Genomic DNA, 27012 nt, shown 5'->3' on the forward strand with positions numbered 1-27012 from the left:
GGTAATACAAATCACTTAAGATCAAAACCTTTGAACTCAACCAAGTATTTGTATAGGATATTCCCGGGCTGCAGCGCCCCCTTTAGACGAAGGCTAAGACCTACACTATAAAAACCTTTATATTGATTTAATGTCCGTGGTATTCATATTTTTCAGCTACAATTCTAAATTTCTGTATTTATAGGACTGTTTTGGCAATCAGCTCTTTGGTGAAAAAAAATGTCTTAACAAAAACTAGATATTTTTCAATAGTTCACTTATAGTCGGCAAGAACACAACTCTACAGTCTGATATATAAAGATTTTTTTTCGAAGCTTTGATTACAGCTGACGTGTTGGAATTACATTTCATCGGTCCGTCCTGCTTTCAGTTGCCGTCACGCTCAGAAATGGATGCAGGCTGCCATCTGCTGTCAGACGAAGTTCCAAACATTTGAAATAAGACCGCATTTAAAAGCTCTGCGGGATTTGGAAATTCCCGTTAAATCAAAATTCCCTGCTGATCATTTGTTAATGCACAGGCTGACAATGTAAACGGTAAATCTATCTGTATCAACGCCACGAACAAAAAAACTAATTAAAACCAGTCGTTTTGGCGTATAAAACATTGGTCACTGAAGCCTCCGTAACGAACACCAGCTCGATTGTTCAGCCGTTGTTTAATTGCTCGCTGCAGTAAACGGTGCTCATCCGAGCTTTGTGATTGGTGGGCAGAACGATGTTGGCTCCTCCCCCAACATCGCTGTAAGTCAGCTGCTGAACAAGTTTGTGTCACAAGAAAAAAGTGCATCTTTTTGTAGATACAGCCCTGCACTACCAAAGACGGTTGAGGAAACTTACAATTACAAACAATTGTAAGTTCCAGAACCGTCTTAACTGCACATTTGTACTTTGAATCATCAACGACTAAATGTGCATTGATTCAACAAACCACGGTACTCGTATTACTAGTAGCTAACAAATTATCTAAGGCTATTACGTTGAATTACAACTGTGCCCCATATCACTAGCGATCAACTTCAACCAGTCAGCAAATATAAAAGGAAATACAAAATACTAGGATTTTAACAAAAGATTCGCAGACAAGGAGATTTTGGAATAAATGAATTTGTCTTTAGACAAAAACAAGGTCTATAAAAGCATTAAAAAAAAGCTTTGCACGTTTGTGCTCTCAATGATCAAAGGTCAAAGGAGGGTTTTTTTCACAGCAACATACTATTTTACTGGTATACTACTTTACAACTATCTACATAATACTATTATATTGTTGTAAACAACATTTATTCACTGCTTTTAATTCCAGCCAGTCAGCAACAATGCAACAAAATAAGAGATCCAAGGTCAGATGTCAACAACAAAGGACAATTGTTTTCTAACCTCACGCATTTCCTCTTCCAATGATCAATTCACGAGACGTGTTTGCACCGTTGTACTACTATATAACTATATACCAAGTACTTTTCTATTGTAGTAAATCCATTCATTCAATACTATTTAGTAACTTCATCTGGTCACCAACCATGCAAAGATTTAGAAAAAACAAGGTAAAATATTGAACTAAATGTAACATTCCGCTCCAGGGAGCAGTTTTTATATGAAATTCGATATTCCAACATTTGAATCAGCAGGACAAACCTGATTTCTGTGGATTTATGCAAAGGGTCTAAGTCAGTAAGTTGACCTAGTTCAATGGTAAAACAAGACTTAATTCCTCTCAATAAAAGTACATACAAATTAGGAATATGCTAATTGGCGGTGACGTCACCGGCGACTTGCAGCGCCGTCTTGCACAGCCAATAGCGACATTCCTTATTGAAGCAACGCTGTTAAAAACGGACTTTATTTAGATACCCGGTCAGAACTGTCGCTGATAACACATTCCCTGTGTTTTGTGTGATTACTTTTTCGGCTGAAGGCGAAGGAAGGGGCGAAAATGAACCGATATACGGAGCGTTTCGCGACCCTGCTGCATGAGAAGAACTTTGCCACTGATCTGCTGGCAAAGCTGGAAGAGAAAACCGGGGTGAAGAGGGAATATATCGCTTTAGGTACGTCTGTGTCTCACAAAAATGCCCTCACCTTCACATGTTGCCAACTCTTGAGTTAGTGCTTGTTAAGAGCCCCCAGAAACACGTCAGCGTCATGCAGGCTACCTTTGCTCGCTGACACTTGTGACACTTCCCTATCATTTATCTCCTCTACACTGATCATTGTGCTTTATGTCAATCACGAATGCCAAAGGTCATCCAGCTCATGCCTTGCTGTGTTTTGGTATGAGTGAATATTACTAAAAGAATAAGCCCACCAGCTGGTCCCAGGGGTATTTTTACCACCTCCTGAAATATCCTTATCCAAGGCAGACGTGGGGGGGCTTTTTAACCCTTGCCTGCTGTTACTGTGTTATCCCTTGCATCTGGATTTTGGCAGCAGCTCAGTTTCACCTATTTTTAATTCATCTCCACAACTGGATTCTGCATTTAAACATTTGAGTGATCTGTTAATTTTATACTTAAGTTAAAGCTCACAAGCCATTTGTTTAGTTTAATGTTTTACAGCTGACAAATTGACCTTTAAGCTTCCAAAAGCAGCGATGAGCTTGGTCGATGAGTGACAGGCTTGACAAAATAACAGTGGCCGATCTGATGGGATGGCCCATATCTTCAGGCGCGGTCCCCCCATCCCGAACCCTTGTGAGGTATCTTGGCCACATCGTCCTGACTGGGTCATTTTTGCCTTCTCACGCTTCGTCGTGCCTGTGAAATGGTGGCTGGGTGGGTAAGAGATAACCCTCACCCTGATAAGCACACAGTCGCCACCAGGCTAACTTGTAAAGCAAATATTGGGGCTTGTATGCAAATAACAGGCTGGCTTCTTTACTTCTTCTTTACTTAATGGAACATTGTTAGAGTGGGGGAGATGTGAAATCCGACCCATTTGAGATCCAAAAGCACGTACACCAATGTGCTGACTGCAGCAGAGAGCTCACTCATGTTACGCTGTCGGCACATGGATTTTACACAGCCGTCTTTAATTCCCGGCTGTTCCGGTCATGCTGCTCCCCAGGTTCTCACCCCATGAAGGACATGTGGTTTTAATCCACACACAAGGACAAAATGTCCAAATAGTTATGCAGTCGGCTTTTACTGTTCGTCACTGGCAAATTAAACGCTTTTGTGTGCGTTTACAGCTGCTGAGCTTTTGCTCCCGGACAGGCTTGATTGTTTAATTCGGAGGCGCATCGCCGATCGACTCTTCCATTAATTTGAATAGCAGTGTTTGTCTTGGGTTTGCTGCTCCTCCACATCCTGGTGCTGCATGTTTCCCAACATCCTGCTCTGGCACAAGCTGTTTGCACGCCGTGCTCAATATTAGACCCGTTTTTCAGGAAACCTGGAAGCACCACCTGTTTTCTGCTCTGAACTCTTTTGTTGTCATTGTTTCTGCAGGTCTGCTGAGTTTTGTTGGTCTGTATCTTCTCTTTGGATATGGAGCTTCACTGCTCTGCAACCTCATAGGCTTTGCCTATCCTGCATATTTGTCGTATGTATCACGTTGACCTCTAAATACAACTCGCGGAATAACATCCTAACATGTTTGATTACTACATAAATGGTATCTTTTCTTTCCCACTCTGTTGCTCACTTCTACCTTCAGGCCATCTTGACCACTTTGTAACATGTCTCAGTTTATTGTGGTCCTTCCATCTGATTGGCTGATGAGATATTTGTGCTAGGGAACAGTAGGCTAGAGTTTTGTGCAGATGTGTGTATTGAACCAAACCTGTTCTCTTTATTTAGTATCAAGGCCATTGAGAGCAATGTCAAAGAGGACGACACACAGTGGCTGACCTACTGGGTCGTTTATGGACTCTTCAGCGTCCTAGAGGCCTTTTCTGACATCTTCCTCTCCTGGTTCCCCTTTTACTATGCTAGCAAGGTGCAGTGATCTTTTCATGTAAAGGCTATTATTTTACTAATTGCAATAGTGTCGTCTTGTGGACACATTTTACAAATATGTGTAATCATTTCAATTGATTGTATTTATCCATCTGCTCTCTCTTCAGTGTTTGTTCCTGATTTGGTGCATGGCTCCAGTGCAATGGAACGGCTCTAAAATCTTGTATACACGTGTGATTCGTCCATTCTTCTTGAAGCATGAAGCCACCATGGACAACGTAGTCAACAACCTGAGTTCCACAGCAAAGACCATAACTGGGACAGTAACAAAAGAGGGTGAGATGCCGTCTGTCTTCCCTAAACTCATGTAATACAATTCCTGGTCAATGAAATCTGACAGATTTTGCTGTAAATGCATGAAGAATTATCTTTACCTTCCTGTATCATGCATTCTTTTTTTAATCTTGTCTTTCGTCAGCTGTCACCCATGCCATGAGCCACGACAAAGCCCACTGAACAAAGCCAGGTGTTTCATGACGTGCATTAAAGCATGTGCCTCTGAATGTATGCCTGTGTACTTGACATGACGAATGTGCTCCCCTTCCTGCTAGTGTTAATATTGAACCCACATTTAAATTAAAGCCTTACACCTGATATATCTTATTTCTGTATTGTCAGTCATTAAAGCTGTGACCTTATTGACGTTATCTTTGCTTTTCCTATGTAAATGTATAAATTGTTTAGATTTCAGCTATATGGGTGATGTCAATGTGTAATTGAGATATTTTTGATGGAAGAATGAGGCTGCTGAGAATGAACAAAACAGCTTCTCTTTAGTTTTAGGTAGTATTTGCTGAGATTTTTAATGAAAGCTGGAACCTCAAGGCCTGGGCCAAGTACACTTTTCAGATGGGTCTCAATGTCACTGACAACTTCTTTTATGATTCATTTGACATTTCATAGCAATAAAATTTTGCAAGGCTACATGCATGAATGGTGTGTGCAAATGTATCTCTATCAAAGTGTACGTCTAGATTAAAGCCAGAATTTGGGGGTTTAGTCCCAAAACACAGGAATTCCCACAATATCTGTCAAGAAAATAAATTAGTTGTACTTGGAGCTGCAGAAATATCAAAGGTGCGTTTGAATTCGCGAAACCGTTTAAGCAGAAGTCAGATGTAGGTTTGTAAGGGTCCAGTAGGTGGCAGTAGTGCATGTAGGGCTATTTACAACTGCCCTCAATAACGACGAGAAGAAGATCGTTTCTTCGCTTTCATTTTATAGTAATATCTAACAGACATGAGATCCCAATAAAGTTTGAAGAACACTTGAAGACATGAAACCATTCTTTGTGGTTGTTGACAGACAGTTTCTTTACAAGCGAAAGGGAGCTAAGACCTGCTTTCGGCGTTTGGTTTCCTTGGCAACCAGAGGCGCAGAAGAAGGAGGAGCGTGATCTCTTCTAGCATAGCTGCAGTCTTTGGGAGAGTCGATTACACGGTAGGTTTTCCTGTAATTTAAACGGGTACATCGAAGCTAATGTTACTGTGGGAATAATTGTACACGAATTTGTACAACGTTAATTTAATTCGGCGTGAATGACGAGTTATATCATTGTCTTGGTCGCTTCCACGAGCCTTGCGAATCTAGCTATGTGGCTAACTAATGTAGCCGGTGTTAGCACGGGTAAGTAGTCTTAGTTGACTACTCGGAATTCAACTGTTATAAAATAACATGCATAGACTATTTACATTCGAAGCAGACATCGTCACTATAGAAAGAATCCAGACGTTAATCACAGAATCCAGACGTTTAGCTTCAAAGATAACGGAGAGGAAAGTTGTGTTGTGCCAGATGGAATGACTTGTCCTACAGCAAAAATACTGTTTGTCTTTTCAGGTGACATCCTTTATGTTTCCTTTGTACCAGGCCCCGTGACCATGGCTAAAGACCCATTAGCCGAGGCAGGGTTGTATTTTGATGAGGTTAGTGGGCTGCAGATATTAGACCCTGACGTCAGACAGAAGAGCTTGGAGCTCAAGGAAGAATGCAAAATATTCATTGACGGCAAGTAACTTCAAACTGTTGATATGTCAGTGTAGCTCTTTTTCAAATCATGCTGGGCCGTGCAGATAGCAGAAACGCATATAAAGTCATTTGGTGGTGGTTTTCTGACCAGGCGGCGGCTCAGAGTCTGTGACCTGAGATCTTTGGTTGCTGCCTGTCAGCTGTGTCCAACCCCGCTGACACTAACAGCTTATGGTGGCTACAAATGTGTGTTTTGCTGCAGATTTTGGACAGTTTCAGAAGATTACAGGAGAGCAGATTCAGATGCTGGATGAACTAGCCAAAGATGTGGAAAGAGAAAAGAAGAAGGCAAGTTCAGAAACTGGAGCTGGGTTGTTTTGGAATGTTTATTAAAATCCTTTCTGAATTTTTGGATATTTCATTGCTGGAAATGGCTCCACATTATTACATTTATCTTCTTATCCAATAAGGCAATTGGAGCAAAATTCTTGCTGAATTCAATGCGAAGACAAAGGGAGGCAAAAACGCAGCAACTACAGGCTCTTATAGCCGAGAAGAAGATGGAGCTTGAGAGGTGAGTGGTCCGTGCACACGCATTTTAGGCTTTTTGAGTTCAGTCACAAATCAAATGATTTGCTAGATGTACCTTTACACCACGCCAAGTTATCAAAATGGATGATGCAACCGGGGTTCTTGTGCGTCTGTTTCAGGTTATGTACAGAGTACGAAGCCCTGCATAAAATAGAGATGGAGGAGAATGATTTCATCAACCAGTTTATGCAGAAGTGAGGGAAGAATTGAAGACGGAACACGTTCAGGATCCGTGACAACAATTTCTGCTGAGCAGCCCTGTTTTTCTCAGATGCTGATGAAGAAATTCTGCAGTTTGAAGAAATTCTCCAGTTTTAGAACAACTTGTAACACCTCCAGGTGCTTTTGTATGTTTGTATTTTTATTTGCAGAATGTTATTTTTCCTTTTTAAGTGTATAAATAAAAAACATTTAAAAATTCCTAAGTCTTTATTGTTTTATTCAGACATTTACAGGGTCGTTTTTGACTTTGTGTTTGCTGTCACAGTTTGCAAAAGTCAATCTGTGGCTAAATTGGACAAACCGTTCTGTCAAAAATGATCAATACTGAGTATCTGAAATTAGCTGGAGTCCTGATGAAGCAGAGAACAGACAGTAAAGCTTTCTGCTGTAGCTGCAGATGCCTTGAAATCAATTAACCTTTCATTAAAACGCCAGGGCAAACCCTTTTTTTATGCCATCTACACATCCACTTGATCTTTTCACTGGTGTGCATTTAGCGGCATTGAAAAGGCCTAACCACCCACGCTTAAATGCGCCCTTGCCTCTGCATTCATGCTTGAAGAGCTCTGAAAGGGAGGCCTTTTGTGTTGGTGCAGCGGGAAATGGTGGCTGGAGCTGGTGATACAGATGCACGCTGCCACAGGGTGAGAGAGGCACCTGTCTGAAAATGGCTGCTGTGGAGATGTGCATGCAGGGTGTCATGTAACAACCCCTCACCCCAACTGGTGGCTGGCTGGTTATTGATTTAGCAGCAATTGGACACAGAAACCAATTACTATCTGGTGCAAGGCCCCACATTAAGTGTGGTAGTCTGGGACAATCAAAGAGCTGAAGGAGGCTCTAGAAATGTGGGTTAAATATCTGGGTTTTTAAAAATTCTTATGTCTCGTTCTTGTACCTGTAAGGGGTTAGCGTTGTTAGGCATTCTGCATGGTGGTAATTTAGATTCTAAATGAAAAAGATTGTAGAAAGGCTCGTCGTGTTTTCTGGCCCACTTCTCACTCCTGCCGACAGATGGCGCCAGTGTCCGACCAGGTCTAAACTTGGTGAGTCATACGTCACATAGTCACGTATGGACCAACAGCTCCAAATTGGGCTTGGGTGAACACGACCGTGGGCCTTTCCCAGCACCAGAACCATGCCCATCGCTTCTCCTTTCACATCAATGAAAATTTCACGTGAATTTACGTGTATGCCGACGTGCTTTTAGGCGATGTCTGGCTCAAACTGGCACGTGTCCTGCTTTTTTCGCGCCTCATTCACCAATTTCGTGCTGGATTTTTTTGCGTGCATGCAAGAACCTTTTCTGTTTATAGGTTAGGATTCCTGCCAGTTAATCTGACAGGAAATAATCAGGTCGCTGTCCATGGTGCTGTTCGAACTCTGCACCTCTGATCGTATTTATGAATACTAACGAACTGTTTGTTTCGTTCAATCAACATTTTCTTTTTCTAGGACTTGGTCTTGACTTTTCCCTCACCCCATTTTAATCGTCTTTTCTTCGGCTGAGCCAAAGTAAAACTGGCATAAATCTTCCCTGACTCTTGGGATATCTGCTGCTGACAGCGGGATTTGGCTCCATTTCAAATCTCGACACAATCATTTCCACATTGGACCAGCCTGTGCTGGGGCTGCTCCCCTCCAAATTCACCCTCAATTTAAATTCAACCACCTTTTTAATGGCCGGAATGTTCAGATTTTAGAGCCTGATTACTAATAGTAACCTGACTGGGTCATTAAATCCAGTGTCTCTTTGCTGAAACCGTAAATTTAAAATTTAAAAAGAAGTAATTGTAAAAGCATTTATTTCTGGCTTCCACCCATTAGGAAGTGCGTGAAGTGAAAGAAATCCAAGCGTGGACAGTGAAGGGAGAGGACATAGCACCTCCCACGTCCTATGTGCGAGAAAGGGAGGGAGGTAGGGAGAGAGAGAGAGAGAGTCTGCCGTGGTGGTGCTGGGAATCGGACGACATGAGCTCTACATGAACCGAGTAAAATGCTTTAAGGCGCTTTCAGCGTTTGATTCATCCGTCTGAACCGAGGACGAGCCCGACGCGGAGCTGTAACCGACCAGGTACGGACACGCCGCCGTCCATCCGCGCTCCTCCGCACGCAGTCGGTAGATGTTGGTATTTCTTGGCGTAACCGCGGTCCTCCTGCCTGCCTGGCTGGCTGCTGAGCGTGCACGATTGCGGCTGGTCGTCGCCCAATCAAGGCGGCTGGGGTTCTGTTTTGTTTTTATTTATTTTTTATTATTACAGATAATCTGATCGCCGATTATTCGGGTTAATCCTCTCACGATTTGCGTATTTGCGTTTGATCACCTAATAGCCATATTGACAGTCAACGCGGGGAGGAATGGGGAGGGGGGGGTTGTCATGTTGCTCTGGGCAGCATAGGGAGGTGGTGGAGAAGGGAGGCAGGGGCGGGAGGTGGCGTTTCGACGGAGAAGTGATGGCACCGTTGCGAGATGGCGATCCGCCGGTATTTATGAATGAACCGAGCCCTGCGGGGTGGTCTGTAATGGCGATGCGCACCAATCTGCGGGCGGACGGTGAGTCCGCTCCTGCCGCCCCTTCCTGCCTGCCGCCGAGGCCGAGATTCACGTCAACATCAGCCCCTGGTACACGGAGAATGACGCCATCGTGACGCATAAACCCGATTTCTGTGGCGAATGCCGCGATTAATCCTCCATCTGGCCGCCTCCGCGTCTCCTCCTCCGCGCCTGATACGCTGCTTCTTGCGCTTTTCAAGACCAGAGGGGAAGCCATCATGACATGCAGAAGGAGCTGTGAATCACGCAGGCCTTATGTACCAGCATGTATGTGGCTCCACTTCCTGTGTAAAGATTCCCTGCGCGTGTGTGCGTGTGCGCGCCCGCGTGTTCAGGGTTTGAGAGAGAGAGAGAGATGAGAGGCCAGCTGTAAATCCTGTGATTAAGCTTTTGAGTGCGTTGTTGAGAGTTGCATAGAGATGCAGATATTAAGGCACTGATGTGTTGGTCCAGAATGGAGGATAAGCGTGTGTGTGTGTGTGTGTGTGTGTGTGTGTGTGTGTGTGTGTGTGTGTGTGTGCGCGCCAGTGCCAACGTAAGGTTGCATAAGAACATCTCTCTCCCATTGCATGACAAAGAATCTGACTCAGTTTGTGGTAACCATACAAAATGCAGGAGGCTGCTCTGATGTAGCCCCCGGTGATGTAGAGGAGCGTCGATGCTGCTGGTTTTGGGTGTTTCCGGTTATTGAGTTGTTGTGACGTAACTGAGGATGGCGCATGGAGCCCGTGTGGAGTCATAGTAACTCTGGAGCTGTGCACACTCTCCTCTAATCCTGGAACAGATCCACACGGACATCTTTTACGTGTCCTGACAGCATCAGCTCCTCTCAAAGGTCTGTGCAGACTTCATTACAGCAGAATTATCTCGATCTTCTGCAGAACTATTTCGCAGCCAGGGTGGCTCTTCCGGCCAGTTTTGCGTGCCGTGATCTCTGAGCTGACGCCTTTTAATATACAATTTTGTTATTTTGTTAGAATTAGCTGGGACTGGCGGCGCTTGACGGCGTTCTCTGGAACTTTGCGGTCTGTTCCCTTAATTCGGCGCCTCTCGAGCAGTTGGTCGCGCCTTCACCCATCTGCACTGGGTTTTTTTTCCTCCATTGATCTCGCCCGCACGAACCGGTGGAGGCGATCCAAAAGGGCCAACCCCATCACCATCTGTCGCTTCAGGTAGGCGCCTGCAGAGCACCGAGCTTCAAATAGTCCTTAAGATGGTTCCAATGCAGAGAAAGGAGCTGAAATTAGGCAGCACGGCATCTTTGCACTATCAATTAACGCTGCTAAATTTAAACTTTGTGTTTGGCTCAGACTTGGCGCGATCAGCCATGTGACTACCTGCTTCCTGGGCTGTGTAGGCGGTGTTGTTAATGGGAGCACAACAACAGTCAAAACATGGTCCTGGGTTTGATTCTAGCTGCGTAGGAGGGACACGCACGTGAGGTCGTGTAGATGCTCTAAATTGCCTCAAAGTGTGAGTGTGTGAGTGGATGTGTGTGCGTGTGTGTGACCTGTCCGGGGTGGATCCCCACTCATCACTGTCAATCTATACTGCGATTTGCTATACGTGCGTGTAGCATGTGCGTTAGAGATCGCAGCGCTGTGGTCTCGGCTTAGCAGCTAATCATCGAGCTTAACCTCCTCTGTGCTCCTGGACTGCTACGCATTGACCCAATTCCCAGGACTTGAGTAACCCACAGTCTCCTCCTAAGAACAGATGCTGCCCTGGATGACTGAGGAAGTTTTCCGTGCATCCTCTGGACGCAGCGTGCACGCTGTCGCTGCTCACGCCGTCGCATTCCGGGGGTTATAAAACAGCTACAGAAGTTCAGGAGATGGATACAAACAGATTTTACAGAAGCAAAACTAAAACATCAAATTTTCTGTGCGTAAATGGATGAATTCTGATGCTGAGAAACAAGAAAAAATGGTTCAATACTGTAAATATTTTTTTGCATAAATGCGTCAGTGAAATGATGGATTATGCCTCTTTTACTGATAATTACCAAATTACTCAAGGATTACCGGGCTTGGACTGTTATTAGAGTAATTTGATGATGCTGCAGACATGAGAACATTTTATATAATGCAAATTTTGCTTTTTGGTGTCAATTTGGAGAATCAGGAGGTGACAGAATTTTTAAAAATGGTCCCTGCAGTCCCCGTGAGCCTCATTCCTCTGGTATGCACACACACACACACACACACACACACACACTGGTGTGTGCCCTGAGGATCCCTCGCATGACTGCACAGATCCAAACATACACTCTCATACAATCTGACAGGTTTCTCTACGTGCACGCTTCTGAAAGGACCAGAGAGAAACCTGCAACACACTCAGCACCAAATAACTGTGGATCAGCATTCCGGTAGCCAAGGCCTGATTAAAACCTCCAGAAGATACCGTCGGGGACCGCTTTGCCCGTGTTGGTTTAATCACGCTCTTGATCTGTCGAACGGCGCCGCGTTTGATGTCCGTTACGGCGCTTCCTTTGTGCTACTACATAAGTGGCTCTCCTGACAAAAATTATGTGCATATTTTCCCACCAAAGGTGACAATTCCTCATTTGCTCTACGGGATAAATGAGCAGAGAGGGCTGCCGTCCGCCTAGATTCTGACTGAGAGGATGGCGGGCCGGGCCGGGCTGTTCCAGAGCCACCGCATAATGGAATTTGGGAATGCACCGGCAGAGATGCATTTGTGGCGCCGCCATTAATGTGTTGATTCAGGAGGGCAGCTTTCTGGTTTCAAACACCACAAGAGATGGGGAAGGAAGAATGATACCGGAAGAATGCCATTAATCTCAGTGGCCTCAAGGACGAGTAGTGAAGGAGCACAAGTACTGTCTGGTGTGTGTGTGTGTGTGTGTGCGTGTGTGTGTGTGTGTGTGTGTCTGCACCTGTGTGTTAACTCGCAAGTGCAGCCAGAAGAGCGAGACAGCTAATTTTAGCTCAGGTGAAAGAAATGGAAGGGTGTATGTGGTGGTGGGGGGCAGAGGACGTTACCGATGAGCAGAGTCAGTGATGGGGAGATGAAATGTGCTTCCGAAAGGCCAGCGGGCACCGAGTGAGGCGCGATGACAGACTGAAGGGCCCCGAGCAGCCGATGAGACCCATCGATCAGAACCGCAGAGCCTTTGGTTCATTGATTGAAAAACTCAGAGACCCGAGGAGGGACGCGAGCGGGGGACACACAAACACACTCAGCCACACACACACACACACAAGGCTCAAGGAATAGGTCAAAGGAAAACATCCACACGACACGCAATAATGCCCAAGGTGAACCAGACAGGAAGGAGATGAGTAGCAGTAAAGGTTCGCTGCATCGCTAGCTAGCACGCTAATTAACGCTTAATTCCCTCGATGCTCGAACCTCACATGTTCCATTGACACTGTATTATTCTGGAAATGTTTTTCAGCAGAGCATTAAGTATTGAACAGTTAGAGTGCATTTTTTTTGACAACAGGTAGTCAGGGGGGTTGTTTCTGAATCAAAAGGCTAGGTCTGCTGCCCCGGGCATGTGCTCCTCACCTGCTGGAGGCAGGAGTGAATGTTAAGCAGAGAAGAACACATGGAAATCGGGGGATGTGAGGGGTTCCTAAAGGAGAATGCAGAAAGAAAAAGCTCTTACACGATGTTCTTACAGCAGAACAATAGAAGAATCCTTGAGGAGCTACAGCTGTGGCCTTCCTCACGTCCTGATAAGGACTGAACAAATGTCTCAGCCTTCCTTTAGGCTTACAACATTCCAGAGGACATGTGAAGTGAGCTGTAAATGGTTGTTTTAATGAGCTTCTCTTTTCAAATGGAGAAAAAAAGTTAGTTAGTTAGATAGTTCTACAATTGCAAGTCCTACCTAGAGGGGAGGGACCAAATCCAAATTCTGAGAGACTTTCTGGACTGATGTCGAAATCAAACTCCAGTCAAAACGGAAGTTACCCTCGGATCAAAATGCACGGTCGTACATCACCCACAGAGTCCCCCAAAACCCCATTTATTCTCCACTCCTTGACTTGATATTGTCTGGAACTTGGCAATGCAATTACAGGAACCCCCACCATCAATAGTGGCTTCCAGCAGTGCCAGCGTGACAGAAATCCACTTCTTCCATTCGGTATTGATGTCAATTTACTGTTTCATTACTGCGAGAGCTTAGAGAGCAGCGTGTGATCACAGCTGAACAGCTATCTGATTATGAGACCTTAAAGCAAGTTTAGAGCCACAGCGGATAAATAATGCAACAGATACGATGCGTAATCATACAGAGGCTCTCAGAAGACACTCGCCGTAGATGAGGTGTGGGGATGTTCCGATGCATATTTATGAGCCGCAGAGTCCTTCAACGGGCACAGCCACCGCTGAGGAATGATTAATTAAAGCTCTAGGACCACATTTTGGAGTTAAAAATCACAATTGTTCTCCACAAAACCTCTGCAACGGTTGGGAAAATAGCAGATCAGCTGTTCTTAAGTTACAGATTGAGGAATTATGGATCCTTGGTCACACTTTAGGTGCTGGATAAATGATGTTCGGGAAGCATAAAGAGAAACTGGCCTCTTTCTACCCAGCCTGACAGTCTGTTATCTGTCAGCAGGAGTCACATTTCCCCAGAGGTGCTTAACAGTTATACAGCAAAATAGCACCAGCTCATAAGACCCAATTAACTGCTTTCACAGGAGCAGAAATAGCAGAGGGGGAAATAATCACACGTGCGCTTCTGTTTTTTTTCACATCCTGTTGTCAGATTTTCAAATTTAGCTCGGTCGTGCGACGAATATGCACTTTCTCGCCCTCAGGTGTGACACTGACTCGAGCCTGAAGGGGCCAGAATGCCGGAGCAGAGCAACGACTATCGCGTGGTGGTGTTCGGGGCAGGGGGAGTCGGGAAGAGCTCCCTGGTCCTGCGTTTCGTCAAGGGCACCTTCAGGGACACCTACATCCCCACGGTGGAGGACACCTACCGCCAGGTGATCAGCTGCGACAAAAGCGTGTGCACCCTCCAGATCACTGACACCACGGGGAGCCACCAGTTCCCCGCCATGCAGCGCCTGTCCATCTCCAAAGGCCACGCCTTCATCCTGGTCTACTCCATCACCAGCAAACAGTCGCTGGAGGAGCTCAAACCCATTTACCAACAGGTGGGCCCAGGTTTGAACCATCTTTTCCGACATTATTCCGTAACCATGTGATTGAAACAGCACGCGCCCCTCCTCTCCTGCAGGTCCTGGCCATCAAAGGCAACGTTGATGCCATTCCCATCATGCTCGTGGGCAACAAGAGCGACGAGACCCACCGGGAGGTGGAGACCAAGGACGGGGAAGCCCAGGCCAACCAGTGGAAGTGCGCCTTCATGGAGACGTCGGCCAAGACCAACCACAACGTCACCGAGCTCTTCCAGGAGCTCCTCAACCTGGACAAGAAGAGAAACATGAGCCTCAACATCGACGGCAAGCGCTCGGGGAAGCAGTCCCGCGCAGAGAGACTGAAGGGGAAATGCAGCGTGATGTAAGACCAGAGGAGGAGGAGGAGGAGGAGGAGAGAAGGTAGAGATAGAGGAAAGACTCAAGGGATGTGTGAAGGAGCAGGATGTCTGGAAGGCAAAGGGAATCTCATCATCTCCTCCATTTGACTGGTGCGTCCACAAACACCTCTCATCAGTTCTTTTCAGACCGTACGGGACCTCAGTTCGGAGCATCACATTCACACGCCTTCTCCTTAACGGACAGAGCGGCCGCGGGGGCCGCCAGACGCACCTTCGCCGCGGGGGAGAACGGCGCATGCATGCGGCGGCTTCTGCATCATCCAAGTGCCACAGAATCCTGGCCGAGGAGCTCGTCCAGACCTCGAGCCGCGGCGGACGCCACAGACCGCAGCACCTCCTGAAAACAACACGAGAGGGTTTCGTCCCGCGCCAGACATTCAGCTGCACCCGTCCCTCCGCAACGCCCCGCCGTCGTCCTCCTGCGCGCATCCCACTTATAGACAAATGTATATGTAACAGGTTGGACAGTTAACCCCACATTTTGTAGACCACTGTAGGTGTCCATCATGCAAGGACGAACAGGATTCAGCATGAACATTCCACAGCAGCGGGACGTCCACCCTGTCTCCACGGCAGCCACTCAGATGTACATAAGCGTGGGACATAGACGTATATCAGCCAAGTTAGTGACATTCAGTGCATCCAAGTGTATGTGAAGACAAATCTCATCGCTTCGTTTGCTTTTTCAAGCTGCCCTCCAGGCACAACATCCGCAATCGCTCTGTAGTGTCCTCAGGAGCGGAGGAGCGTGCAGCAGCAGGGTTAGCTCGCACGCTACACACGCGACGCAACGATCCTTTTAAGACGCCACTGACGTCGACTGGACAGAAGGCTGGACTCAAACACGTGGAAACAGAAATACAGGTCTGCCTTTTCTCCCAGGACGGTGCCCCTCGATAATCATTGCCAAACCGGTAGCGAAGGCGGAGGAATTTGGGTTTAGAGGTGGAGAATGTCACTTTGCTTGGGCACTTTTCTTCATTTTTGCCTTTGATTTCACTGTTTTCTGTCTGATGCTCTGCTATCGTGCGCGAGAGTGGCCTCCTTAAACGTGGGAAAGAAAAAAGCACAGAGGGACAGAGTGAAGCTGGGGCCGCGGGGCTCACGTGCGCGTACACCCAGGCGCCAGTGTGTGAGCAGGTGCATTCGTGCGAGGCGTCACAACAACAACAACGATAACAACGCCGGACGGATCACATGCAGACAAACAGAGCCCTCACATTGCACTTTATATCACAAACACACGCTCACACACCTGCAGCTTTTCACCTTCTCGCCGACGCTACATATTAACGATTTCCACTTAACGCAGAAAATCCTCCTGGAGCCATTTGGGAGCTCCCCCGCAGGTCCAAAGTGCACGAACACACCCTTTTATTTCCACTCCGGAGCTCTGAACATCACACAGGACAGCAAAAGCACAATGATCTTTTACCCACATATCTGTTGCTCTCTTTTATTTGTTGTGTTTTGTTTTTTTAGGGGGGGGGGGTTCTGTTGTTACTTTACTATTGGCGTCTCGTCTCCGACCCCCCCCCCGTCCCCACCGTGGCTGTAGGTGTAGCTCTGAACGACAGGGTACCGCGACCGTTCGTCCTGCCTGGTCTCAGCGGAGGCTCTCCTCCATCTCTCAGGCGCTTTTAACAACAATTTGGATGGAGGGTAATCTGTTCCTGAACTGTTAATTCCAAAGATACAGATAATGTCCCTTTTAACGGCGTGCCCATCTCTCTGGAATATGAAAAAATAGGAAAAGCACAGCAACTGTTTCCCATCTGCCGCCATCTCTGTCTTTGTGTGTGCAGCAGAATCAACCACCGGGTGGCATTTTACTTGAAGGCTAACGTAAAGACGTCCCTCTTTGGCAACTCTCAGACACGCGCGTTGTAAATAAGTCGATAAAATGCTTCAAGTAACATGTTACCCGTGTTAAAAAACAAACAAACAACCAAACGTATCCGTTGTCTTTCTGGGATTAAGTGCTTTGTAACCAGGAAATGTTGTTACAGTAGGAGGCTTGTTGTGGCTCTGTACTGTATTATACAGCCTAGTAATGGTGTTGACATGCTTTTGTAACGATGCATCCGCTTTACAGACCCCATCACAGCAAAATGTGAAGTTTCTGCTCCACCACTGTTTGTTCATTTACTCCATTTTATGGATTTGTCGATTGAATGAGTCAGTTCTGATCACTGTATTGTATTTTGCACTAATATGAGGTCCTGGTAAACTCAAAGATTTGTATGTAGACCTACCCTTTACCTGTTAGATGCCAGGGATGCTCACCCATCCTTCATTTTCTGGTCTGCAGGGTTTGAACGGGAGGATGGAGCGATTCCTCTCGGAGGGGCTGGAGCGGTTACCCGATAGTTGGGATGTGACGCGTGTCGCTAGCGGCAGCGGTGACGCGCGCCCCTACATAAATATCAGCCCGACACCTCCGGTTCGTTTGCGCAAACGCCAGATTGAAGGGTGCGTGTTTGCGCAATCTGCTGCGCTGACGTCCGCGGGAGAATGTCATCGTCCGTGCGGGGAACACGATACAAGAGCGAGCGCGATAAACAGCGAGGGAACGTGCGACAGCAGCGCGGGGGAGAGGGGAGAGGCTATTAATAGAAACATGGCGGTGCAGCTGCGCGGCCTGTGCGGGACGCGGGATGCGCTTTCCATGCTGGCGGGCGGGCGTGCGTGGGAATTGTTGCATGAATCAGGACGGACACCTTTGCCCCCCCCCCCCCCCCCCGTCCTTTCGTGGCCTGTCCCATCTCATCCGTGGGTGAAGAGTATTGGTCCCTGCTGCTGTTTCTGCATCCGGAACTAGGGGCGCGTCCCCGCGCACCACCGTTCTTTTTCTTTTCTTTTTTGTGCATGATCGTGCGCGCCGCCGTTAAATGTCTGACAGATAATGTAGAGAATGCCCACACGTTTGTGCATGAGTCATCTGGTGCTGCTCAAACACGCCCCTGCACAGAAGGAGAGGGGGTGGGGATAGACTGACTACCTGCCCTCAGCTTCACACGCACGCACGCACGCACATGTCCACGCACACAGCAGCCACGCAGGCTCTTGTACAGATGTCTGGCCCTGACTTTCGCTCACATCCATCCTGACTTTTTTGTTGTTATTCTTGGTTTTATTTCAATGCGTTTTATTGATTGGGTGACGGTGGCGGCCTGGGCCTGTCTGTAGATAGCTGTAAATATCATTCAGAGGACGTCATATTTCTGGTTTAAGGCAGAGGAAGGGGGGAGGAAAGGATGCCGGACCGAGCATCCGGCCGGAAGCGACGGGAATCAGAAACGTCGGTCTTTATTGAATACTTTTAGGATCATTTCAGATGTGTTCTTGAATAATGTGCTTGTTTATTTACTATTGGATGCTTTGGTTCCCCTTAGAACAGCGGCGACCCGACTAACCACAAACTCATGTTTACCAACGGCGGCAGGTTCGAGTCACGTTTATAGGCAGAGAAATATGCGCCGGAGGAAGAGCGACCGAGTTCACCTCTTCAGCTCACCCCTTTATCTCGCCTCGGATCCTCAGAAGTCGTTTTCATGCTTGATTCTTCGTGGATGGGGCGTAACCGTGGAGCATATAGACTTTGTGGGTGATGTTCTCTGGCCCTTCATTCCTGCATGGTCCCTATTCGGTGTTCCAGCCAGCATGAGAACAAGGACACAAACTGTGAATCATCTTTGTATTTTTTAAATAAATTCCTCAGCAGCATTTACGCTTCAGACTTGCAAATTGTGGGGTTTTTTTTTTTTTTTTTTGAGCACTTACTGGGGGTTTTTGATTTTGTATTTTCTCTTTTTTTCTGTTCTGACTTTTTTATTTAACTGATTATGATGTATAGATATTTATTCTAGCAATAGTCTTCCTATTAAGATATACTGTGCTGATGCATCCTCTGAATAACTGAAAATAACATATATATAAATATATATAGATGATAATAATCAAATCTGCAAAATGATTTTCCTAATAAAACGTGAACTGGGGGAAGTTTTTTGGTCTTTTTTTTAATGATTTGTTCTGTTCGTCTGATTGTTGAACTCTCCTACCTACAGGATGACAGCACGCAGGTTATTTTTAATTTTGCATTTGCCAACATGCGTGAACAATAGTCCCACTGCTCTGCTGCCACGGCTCTGCGTGGCAAAAATGAGTCTTTTTGTTTTCTTTAATGACTGTCAGACCAGGCTGCGGTTAAAAAAAGAAAGAAAGAAAAGTAAATTATTGTAGAGGGAAAATTTGGATTTGCTATATATTTTTAAGCCTTTTTTTTCGGAAAACAGCACCTTATTCTGAAATCTTTCTATTCCTTCTCTCCAATTTATCTTATTTTGACAACAATAACAACAGATTATTTTATTTCCCTTTGAGCTCAGGGTGTAAGAAATAAATATATGATAAATGAATGAAAACAATGGTTAAAACGTTCTTTAAAAGTTGTAAAAAATCGTTTGGAAAAGACAAATTCAAATAAAACTTCAATGCAGCTGGCAGCTGGAATCATAATGTCTGAATCTCCAGAGCGGGTCTATTTCCGGGGGGGGGGCAACAGTTTTAGCAGGGAAATCCAGATTATCGCCTCATACATCTACTGGGAGAGAACACCAGGGCTTCATGGGAAGTGTAGTCCAGCAAACCCTGACCACAATCACTTCGTGTCCTCTCGCCAGGGGGCTGATTCTTGGTTTTATTAAATCCCATTTTAAACATGTCTGAGTTTTTGTAAAGAGAAAAACAACCAAACCCCTCCTGTTCAGTTCGGGTGCAGAATGGCCTCTCTGTCTTCCACTCCTTTCACTCTCGCTGCTTTCCTGCTTCTTTAGGGATGCTGTGCCTGGCGCGGTTGCCATGGGGACGGTGTGACGTGCACGCGGACTGCCTCGTCATGTGATCCTGCTGGGGACAAAGGAGATGACGGGCAGAGGTCTCCCAGGCTGCCGCAGCAGCCGCCCCTGCCTCTCAGTTTTTTAGTCGTGACTCATGGGATTCCTGCTCCCATCCGTCCTAAACAGAATGTTGCTTCATCAACCAGACCCACATAAAGGGGGGGGGGGGGGGTGTTACAGGATGGAGGAGAAACAGGGGAGAGAGTGGGAGGAGGAAGGAAAACTAAAAACAATTGCACTAAAATCAGTGGAAATGTGGACAAAATGAGCCACTGTGGAGGTGAAGAAGAAGAAAAAGAAAAGAGGTTTTTAAGAGATCAAAAAATCATGTCAAGAGATCAGGAAGATAAGCGTGTGCGCGCGTGCTCGCTGGGCCCTGCAAGGAGCGGCCCTCACGGAGCAGCAGCTGGGTGCACGCTGCCACCGTGTGGTCAAACGGCGTCACTGACGTTTCGATCTTTTTTTTTATTTTTATTTTTTTACCTGAACGGTCGAAGTCCCAGATGTGCGGTTGGGGGAGGGTGTTACTAGGGCTGCAGATCTGAGTATTCAGAGCTGTTACAATAACTGCTGAAAATGTTTCACGTGATGTGATTCATCCTTCTAGGTTCTAGGTCAAGATAAGTGATGCACTGAGGACCCTGGAAAGAAATATCAGGTTATTATTCTAAAACAATATGAATCCTTCTATTTATCCCCTCAAAGCAATGGTTAGAATTCACATTTAGACTAATTTAGTCTGACTTTCACAGCAGCATCGTGCTAAACATCATACAATAAATATTATGATTGGATAATTCCCACACTTTTGATGACAAATAATGTTTATTCGGGAGTCCCAGAGTAAGAGGTGCTGTCATCTGATGGAAGGAGGGAGAAAGAAGGAGAGAGGGAGAGAAGGGAGGGAGGTGGTAGAGGAGTGGATAGACGCTGGTACCGGAGGGGGAGGCGTTTGGCTCGGCGAAGACGGGGAGTGAACGAGCAGAAAGGGTGAGAAAGCAGCGGATCTGGCCCTTTAAATCACCAATATACCGCGCATTCGGAGGTGAGTTTGGAGATATTCGGGCAATTTTTCGTCCCCGTGTGTCATTATTTGTACGCGTCTGTGCGCATCTGCAACCCCGGCTGCTCGTCACCGAAGGCGGCTGCAGAGAGGGGCTACCCTCGCTGTCACGAATCCGGTTTTCCTCATCCCTTTGCCGGCAGAGAGGGTGGGGAAGACTGGGGGACTGGGGGGACGGGGGGGGAGGTCAGCAGAGGATTTTTTTTTTCCACAGCTCGGCAGGACATGAGGACGCACATGCCAGATCCGCTGGATCTCGCACGCTGAAGTAGGCCTTACGCTCACCGTTTGCATAATAACGGGACGCAGCGGCACGCGCTTCAGCCGTGGTGCCCGTTCTGGGCTCGGTTCATGTTGGCTGCTGCCGGGGCCGAGCCTGCCTCCTAAACATGTCACCACCCTGCTCCCACGGGCTCCTCGCCAGGGCCTATTTGCAGACCCGGAGCGGTGTACTCTGGGCTTCACTTGGGAAAACATCCCTAGCTTTGTGCACAAGGACTGCCAGTGTTTGCGTGCGTGCGTGCGCGCTTGTGTGCTGGAGGGAGAGGGAGCGGGGGGGACAAGCTGTTCTATCCATCAAAATGCCCGCATTGTGTTTTCACACGGTGGAGCAGCGAGCAGGGCCTGTAGAGGACGACACGGCGCCAAAGCGCAGGCCCGATCAGCGCGCACGGCCAGCTCGGATCAATATGGGTTGATGCCTTTTTTTTTAGTGCGTCTTGAGAGCTGCTGCGAGCCCTGTGTCGAGCCCGTCCAGTCCTCGATGATGTTTCCTTAACGATCTGCACCGAGATAAATTAGGCTTATTTATAGGATCCGCGCAACATTTGCCAAAATGTTTTGGACAGCGGGGGGGAGGTGGGGGGGGGGGGCGTAGGAGGGGAGAGAATGGACGGTGAGAGGGCAGAAATGCTCCCGTTTATGCTCTGCGTGTTGTTTTTAAGGGCATCGTTTGTGCGCCACCGCGGAAAGTTTGGAAAATCAACAGGCTGAAGAGGCGGAAGCGGGATTCGTGATTCCGGCTCCGCTTAGATTGGTTCATGGGTTGTTTCTTGTGTTTAGGCAGCATCGATCTTCGTCTAGAATGATCCTTTTCAGACACTGTGTGTCTCTGCTGCCGATCATACGAGTATTCCTGCTGCCGCACATGGCCTGCGTGCTTAATAGGAACCAAGCATGAAGGTGTTGGTGTAGAAATGTCCCTGAAGTCATCAGTCAATATTTAATACCAAAATATTCATATTAGCAAATAACCAAACGACCAGCTGATTTCTCTGTGCGTGCACATGTGCACTAGTCCTAATTAGAGACATTAATCTCCCAGCTTCTCCACAGTAAGAATAATTAAAAAGGGAACTCCTCCTGGGAAACGAGAGGAGTCAGACGGAGAGACTAACGTGAGAGAGTTGTAACACACTCTGGGCGATGTGTGTGAAGAACCAGGTGTGTTTGTTCTCCATTTAACCCAGCAGCCAGGAGCTTGTTGCATTTTCACATTTCTACTGTGTTTTTGTGCATTTCAAATGAGGTGATTTTAGAATTGGGGCTATCTGAGCCAGGAATGGAGCTGTGGAGGATCATTAAAGGGTCTGGGGACGACCTGTGCACTGCAGCCATCTCACCTTTTGCTCTGTTCCACAGGTAGGATCAATGTGAGCTGGCCTGTCCTCCTGCTCTGTCACTGTCTGACCATCCTCTCCCTGCCTAAGTGTTAAGTCACACCTGCCTGCTGTTACTCAGGTAAAAATCCACACTTTGGGGGGGATTTTAAAGGTGCATTGCTCATAAATTAGCTTCTAGCTGCATTTACCCATCACTGGCATTGTCGCACCGCTCGGCGATTACCACACGGTGGTGCTACAATCACCCTTTCTTTCCTCCCTCTCTCGGTGGCTCCCAGTTCTCTCCTGGGTTGGTGCAGTCTGATGGATCAGTATGTCCACTACTAATAACATCGCCCAGGCCAGGAAATTGGTGGAACAGCTGAGGATCGAGGCGGGCTTTGAACGCATCAAGGTAGTGCGGTAGCCTTACCCCGGATGCTGTGTGATCGCGAACCCACGTCTGACAGCTCTCTCCTGCCCCGACCAGGTGTCCAAAGCTGCAGCGGACCTGATGAGCTACTGTGAGCAGCATGCTCGCAGCGACCCCCTGCTGGTTGGCGTCCCCACCTCTGAAAACCCTTTCAAGGACAAGAAGCCCTGCATCATCCTATAGCTCCGTACACTCCTGCTCCCTCACACAAATGCACACACACTTATGCGCATACAGACACATGCAACGCACCGCTGAGTTCCATCCCCAGACTTCCTCAAAGATACACAGACACGCAAGCGCTCCCAAAACAGCCACTCTGGTAAAGCGCAATTCCCGGGGGCCACCGCTAGGGGGCAGCGAGCCCAGTACGTCACTGAGTGTGCTCAAAGGTGCTCTGATAACGCTGGTGAATTAGCCACAAATTTTCAGCTTGATTTCAGAAATGATTATTATTAAGCAGGAAGATTGACTCGGTTTATCCTTTTTTTGAGAAAAGAGCAGAAGATGGACAAGAGGGTGGTACTGAGCTGTGGGTGTGAAGCTGCATGTGGGCAACGGTTAAGGATTGTAGGCGCTCCTTCTAGCCGCTGCCAAACACGACCTCATGTCCCGTTTAACGCTCGTTTTTTTTTGTTTGTTTGTTTGAAGGCAGTGAGTTTTGTCCTGCCTGGTTGAAATCATGGCGAGCGAGGAGGCGGCCGTAGCCTTCGCCTTTGTCGGGCTAGCATGTTCCTGCCCGGAAACTCCACAGACCTTCTCTGCCTATGGCCTCTCCACGGCTGCCACCGCAGCCGGTGGCCGAACTCTCCAGCTGTGCCAACATGTACAGAAAAGTCGTCTCTAGGTGCGGGTCTGCCGTCGGCGATTCCACCGCGGCTAGCTTCAGCCACCGGCGGTCTAAATATAACAGGATCTGCACCTACGAGGGGGGCATAGCCAACTCAAGCTATTAACCTTGGACGTTTACTGCATTTTTCTTAAAAAAAAAATTACTTGTTTGTGAACTTAGTGTACGTTTTGATATTTTTTTGAAGCATTACTTAAGGGATTAAATAATACTGTACTTTTTTTAAAATAATAGATTTGCTTTGTTGTGGGTGGTACTCTGGTTGATTCTGTGCTAAATGCTAATGAAGCTTCAGGAGGAGGTGTCGTAGGCCAGGGGGCACACCAACCAGACATCTGCTTCTATCTCCTACAGTCTTTTTGACCCAAAGTGACCCCAGAACTTTGCCCATGTTCTAGGTGACAAAATGGGTAAAATTTAACGAGGCGGCGCCAGTGTGCTCCGATGTGCATTTCCCGTCCTGTCAAACCAAACCTGATTGTAAAAACGTTGGAAATTGAGGTGGAGAGAAGCAAGCGGGGTGTATAAACTTTCGTTCAGACGTGCAACAGTGCAACGTGGAAGAGTGGCTGTTTTTGGTTTACTTTTTGGAGTTTCTTCTTTCTGTGGAGTTCATGGAACCTGGTCAGTTGAGTATTTCCCTGTACAGTGTTTGTAAGATATCCGATTCAAACACAGAACCCTCTGTGGCTGTTGGGTTTTTTTGGTACTACTTCTGTTCTGTCAGTCAGAATCATGTCTGTCCATTATGTTTTAGGTTTATTTTTTAGGGACCTGAGATGCAAACACCCTGTTAGTTTAGGTTTGTATCCTATCGGAGGAAAAATCCAACATCCGACCTCATTCCGTGTGGCCAAATCCAACCTCCAGCTCAATAGCGTGAACACTTAAAGAGCCCACAGGTTTCTCCCTAACGTATCGGTGGGAAACAGGCAACTCGGACAACAAAACGCCCATAGCGCAGACTCTCTTGCAGTTGTTATTTGGTTGTCAAAGGTGTTTGGGTGTGGTAAAGCTGAACAGCGGTTAGCTGCTGAATGAGAGGAGCTCTGTTCCGGTTGTCAGGACTGACAGAGCAGGGTGGGGACCTCTCCAGGGGACTTAGAGCTGATGATGGACTGTTAGAGGAGCTGAACCCACAGCTTTTCTCTCCTCTAATTACTGGGTCAATACCAGCCACCTGCCAGGCTTTTATTTTGGGGGCGGTGAGAGGTGACGCAAAAGCAAACTGTTATGTGGGGGGGGGGGGGGGGGGGGGGGGAGTTCAGCCGGCACCAGAGGTTAAAGCTGCAGCTTGTGTGATTTCAGATTTTCACAACTAGAATATAAAACATACACATGCTATTTTATAGCTCAATATTAGCAAATAAGTCACTGTTTTTAAAGATATTTGTACAGACCTTGATGCGGGTCCCCCTCCGTGGCATTAGCATTGTGCGCCAACGTGTTTCTACAGTAGCCCGTTTCTACAGTAGCCCGTTTCTACAGTAGCCCTGAATGGACAAACAGAAGTGATTCTGTCAGTCGCATTTGTGATGGAGGATGTTGAAGAAAAGTCAATTTCTGCAGTTTGTGTTGTCACTGAGAGATCCACCCTGGACTTTTACAGTGTGCACATTAAAGCAGTTAGCATCCGCTAACATGTGGAGTTGAACTGTAGGTGTCAACAGGCTAAATTCGATCACTTCGGAGCTTGTTTCTTTTTTTTGGTCATGCTATGCTAGGCTACCCGGCTACTGGTTTCTCGCCTATCTAAAAACACCAGTTTACAACACCTAAATATTCAAATTTAAATATTCAAATTTAATGTCAATGGCTCATTGTCGAGGGTACAAAGATTTGCATTTGACTCTCGCAGAGCAAGCAGGCCGCTCCCAAAGACTGAAGTGTGTGTGCGTGTGTGTGTGGGGGCGCTGTGTGAGAGAGTTAGGTAGCCAAAAACAACGATTTGGCAGAGCAGTAGGCGCACACATGTGTGGTCTGCATATTTGTGGGACCACACAGTGCCTCCACTGTCACCGTCCTGTTTTTGCGCAGCAGCCTCGCAATGCTCGGTCCGGGCGATTGTGATCGTGGGTCACGCGATCACCTTGTGAGTCAGCGCAGCGCGCACGGCCTCCGCTCGCTTGCACATTCCTGAGAGGAGAGAAATGTGCCCAAATGTGAGGGAAGATAATTTTGGATGCGATGAGCAACAACCAACCCCAATAATAGTTGCCAGGCTGACTCATTTTTCAGACTCACGCTATGTTAGCTTGACCGCGCCGCGACATTTGGTTTGCCGCGATCAATAGCAGCTGCTGGCATCTTTTAATTTACTGGCCTCAGCTGATTTTTACATTTGCGACTGTTAGCTGGATGGACAGGTTTTCTGTATGGTGAAGCTAACCTGTGTTCCACTGCTCACTGAGGTATTTGTGTTTGGTTCAAGGTCACCTTGTAAGGTACGTGTGCTATAACCTAGGGGCCAGGGATGGACTTCAGGCCAGTCATTTCCCTGCTGGGGCATCGCTTGGTATCGAGTAGCTGAAATACCCAGACTCAAGTCCCGACTGGTCCGACTGGTTACCAGCTCCACAGCTTACAGTGGGACATGGACGCCGGTGAGCGGATGGACCGGTTTGAGCTCGATCTGATTGCAGCTCCTTCTGGATTTTCCAGTTTGGTGAAAGCTGGATCGCTTCAGTTCCAGCTACTTTTGCTGCATTTCTAGAGATGAAAAGCTAAAAAAAACACAACTACAACAACTGCAAAAGAGTCGCACCGTAAACCGAGCATGCAAACATATCAAAACCCCGAGGACGCACGCCCGTGTCGTCCCAAAGATGTCTGACAGATGCTGGTTTTTGTCAGGATTATTATTTTAACCATTCCGTGGCCGGCTGGGCGCACGATCAGGGCCAGCTGGCCCACGTTCCGGGTTGGCCCTCTTCGGTGGTGCCGGTCCTGAGCTCAGCAGAGCAGATGGCGCTCAGGTGGAGCACGCCGCTCGGGGTGGGGCGAGTCAGAATGTGTCGGCCGTGGGAGGGTGGGGGAGAGTTGAGGCTGCTCTGAGCCCCCCCCCCCCCCCAGGACTCATCTTTGTGTTGGGATCTCCTGTGTGCATAAAGTATCCGTATCTTTCTGCCTTGACTGATTATGAAGAAAATATATCTATTTTTTGTAACTGTTCTCTGACGTGCCATAACTCATGTTTTCTTGCACACTGTTAATATTTTGTGGATATTGCTGTTCAAAAAGATGATATTGAGAAGTAGATAACATTAATAAAAAGATTATATAATAAAAAATGCTCTCTTTGGTCTTTTTTTTGGGCAACTGGATGT

At 47.1% G+C, this 27012-nt stretch overlaps 4 protein-coding genes across 11 annotated transcripts; all 4 read left to right on the forward strand.

Moving 5' to 3' along the window:
- The first annotated feature begins 1261 nt into the window (after positions 1–1261).
- LOC101067226 (receptor expression-enhancing protein 5) lies at positions 1262–4593 on the forward strand. 3 transcript variants are annotated; one of them, XM_029831579.1, is made up of 6 exons: positions 1262–1339; positions 1915–2047; positions 3446–3539; positions 3797–3935; positions 4063–4231; positions 4374–4593. In XM_029831579.1, exons 1-6 carry the CDS (start codon positions 1316–1318, stop codon positions 4409–4411), a joined length of 597 nt encoding a protein of 198 aa, XP_029687439.1. In that variant the 5' UTR covers positions 1262–1315; the 3' UTR covers positions 4412–4593. The 3 variants fall into 3 exon arrangements, with proteins under 3 accessions (XP_029687439.1, XP_029687437.1, XP_003962833.1); XM_029831577.1 differs by lacking the exon at positions 1262–1339 and adding an exon at positions 1505–1543; XM_003962784.3 differs by lacking the exon at positions 1262–1339 and adding an exon at positions 1652–1670.
- A 435-nt stretch (positions 4594–5028) lies between these two features.
- On the forward strand, positions 5029–6935 carry LOC101065873 (intraflagellar transport protein 20 homolog). 3 transcript variants are annotated; one of them, XM_011619159.2, is made up of 5 exons: positions 5029–5395; positions 5795–5962; positions 6186–6271; positions 6394–6497; positions 6634–6935. In XM_011619159.2, exons 2-5 carry the CDS (start codon positions 5836–5838, stop codon positions 6710–6712), a joined length of 396 nt encoding a protein of 131 aa, XP_011617461.1. In that variant the 5' UTR covers positions 5029–5395; positions 5795–5835; the 3' UTR covers positions 6713–6935. The 3 variants fall into 3 exon arrangements, with proteins under 3 accessions (XP_011617461.1, XP_003962589.1, XP_011617457.1); XM_003962540.3 differs by having other exon boundaries at positions 5825–5962; XM_011619155.2 differs by lacking the exon at positions 5029–5395 and adding an exon at positions 5439–5581 and having other exon boundaries at positions 5825–5962.
- A 1718-nt stretch (positions 6936–8653) lies between these two features.
- diras1b (DIRAS family, GTP-binding RAS-like 1b) lies at positions 8654–18577 on the forward strand. 2 transcript variants are annotated; one of them, XR_003887084.1, is made up of 4 exons: positions 8654–8810; positions 14093–14434; positions 14518–14928; positions 15023–18577. XR_003887084.1 is itself a non-coding variant. In XM_003962539.3 (3 exons), exons 2-3 carry the CDS (start codon positions 14126–14128, stop codon positions 14803–14805), a joined length of 597 nt encoding a protein of 198 aa, XP_003962588.1. In that variant the 5' UTR covers positions 8654–8810; positions 14093–14125; the 3' UTR covers positions 14806–18577. The 2 variants fall into 2 exon arrangements, 1 of the variants encoding a protein (XP_003962588.1); XM_003962539.3 differs by having other exon boundaries at positions 14518–18577.
- A 2067-nt stretch (positions 18578–20644) lies between these two features.
- gng7 (guanine nucleotide binding protein (G protein), gamma 7) lies at positions 20645–26419 on the forward strand. 3 transcript variants are annotated; one of them, XM_003962538.3, is made up of 4 exons: positions 20645–20784; positions 22444–22542; positions 22703–22818; positions 22894–26419. In XM_003962538.3, exons 3-4 carry the CDS (start codon positions 22738–22740, stop codon positions 23017–23019), a joined length of 207 nt encoding a protein of 68 aa, XP_003962587.1. In that variant the 5' UTR covers positions 20645–20784; positions 22444–22542; positions 22703–22737; the 3' UTR covers positions 23020–26419. The 3 variants fall into 3 exon arrangements, with proteins under 3 accessions (XP_003962587.1, XP_011617441.1, XP_029687553.1); XM_011619139.2 differs by lacking the exon at positions 20645–20784 and adding an exon at positions 21012–21070; XM_029831693.1 differs by lacking the exon at positions 20645–20784 and adding an exon at positions 21724–22245.
- Positions 26420–27012: the final 593 nt, after the last annotated feature.

The sequence above is a fragment of the Takifugu rubripes genome, chromosome 2 (genome assembly GCF_901000725.2).
Source record: "Takifugu rubripes chromosome 2, fTakRub1.2, whole genome shotgun sequence".
Classification (NCBI taxonomy): Eukaryota; Metazoa; Chordata; class Actinopteri; order Tetraodontiformes; family Tetraodontidae; genus Takifugu; species Takifugu rubripes.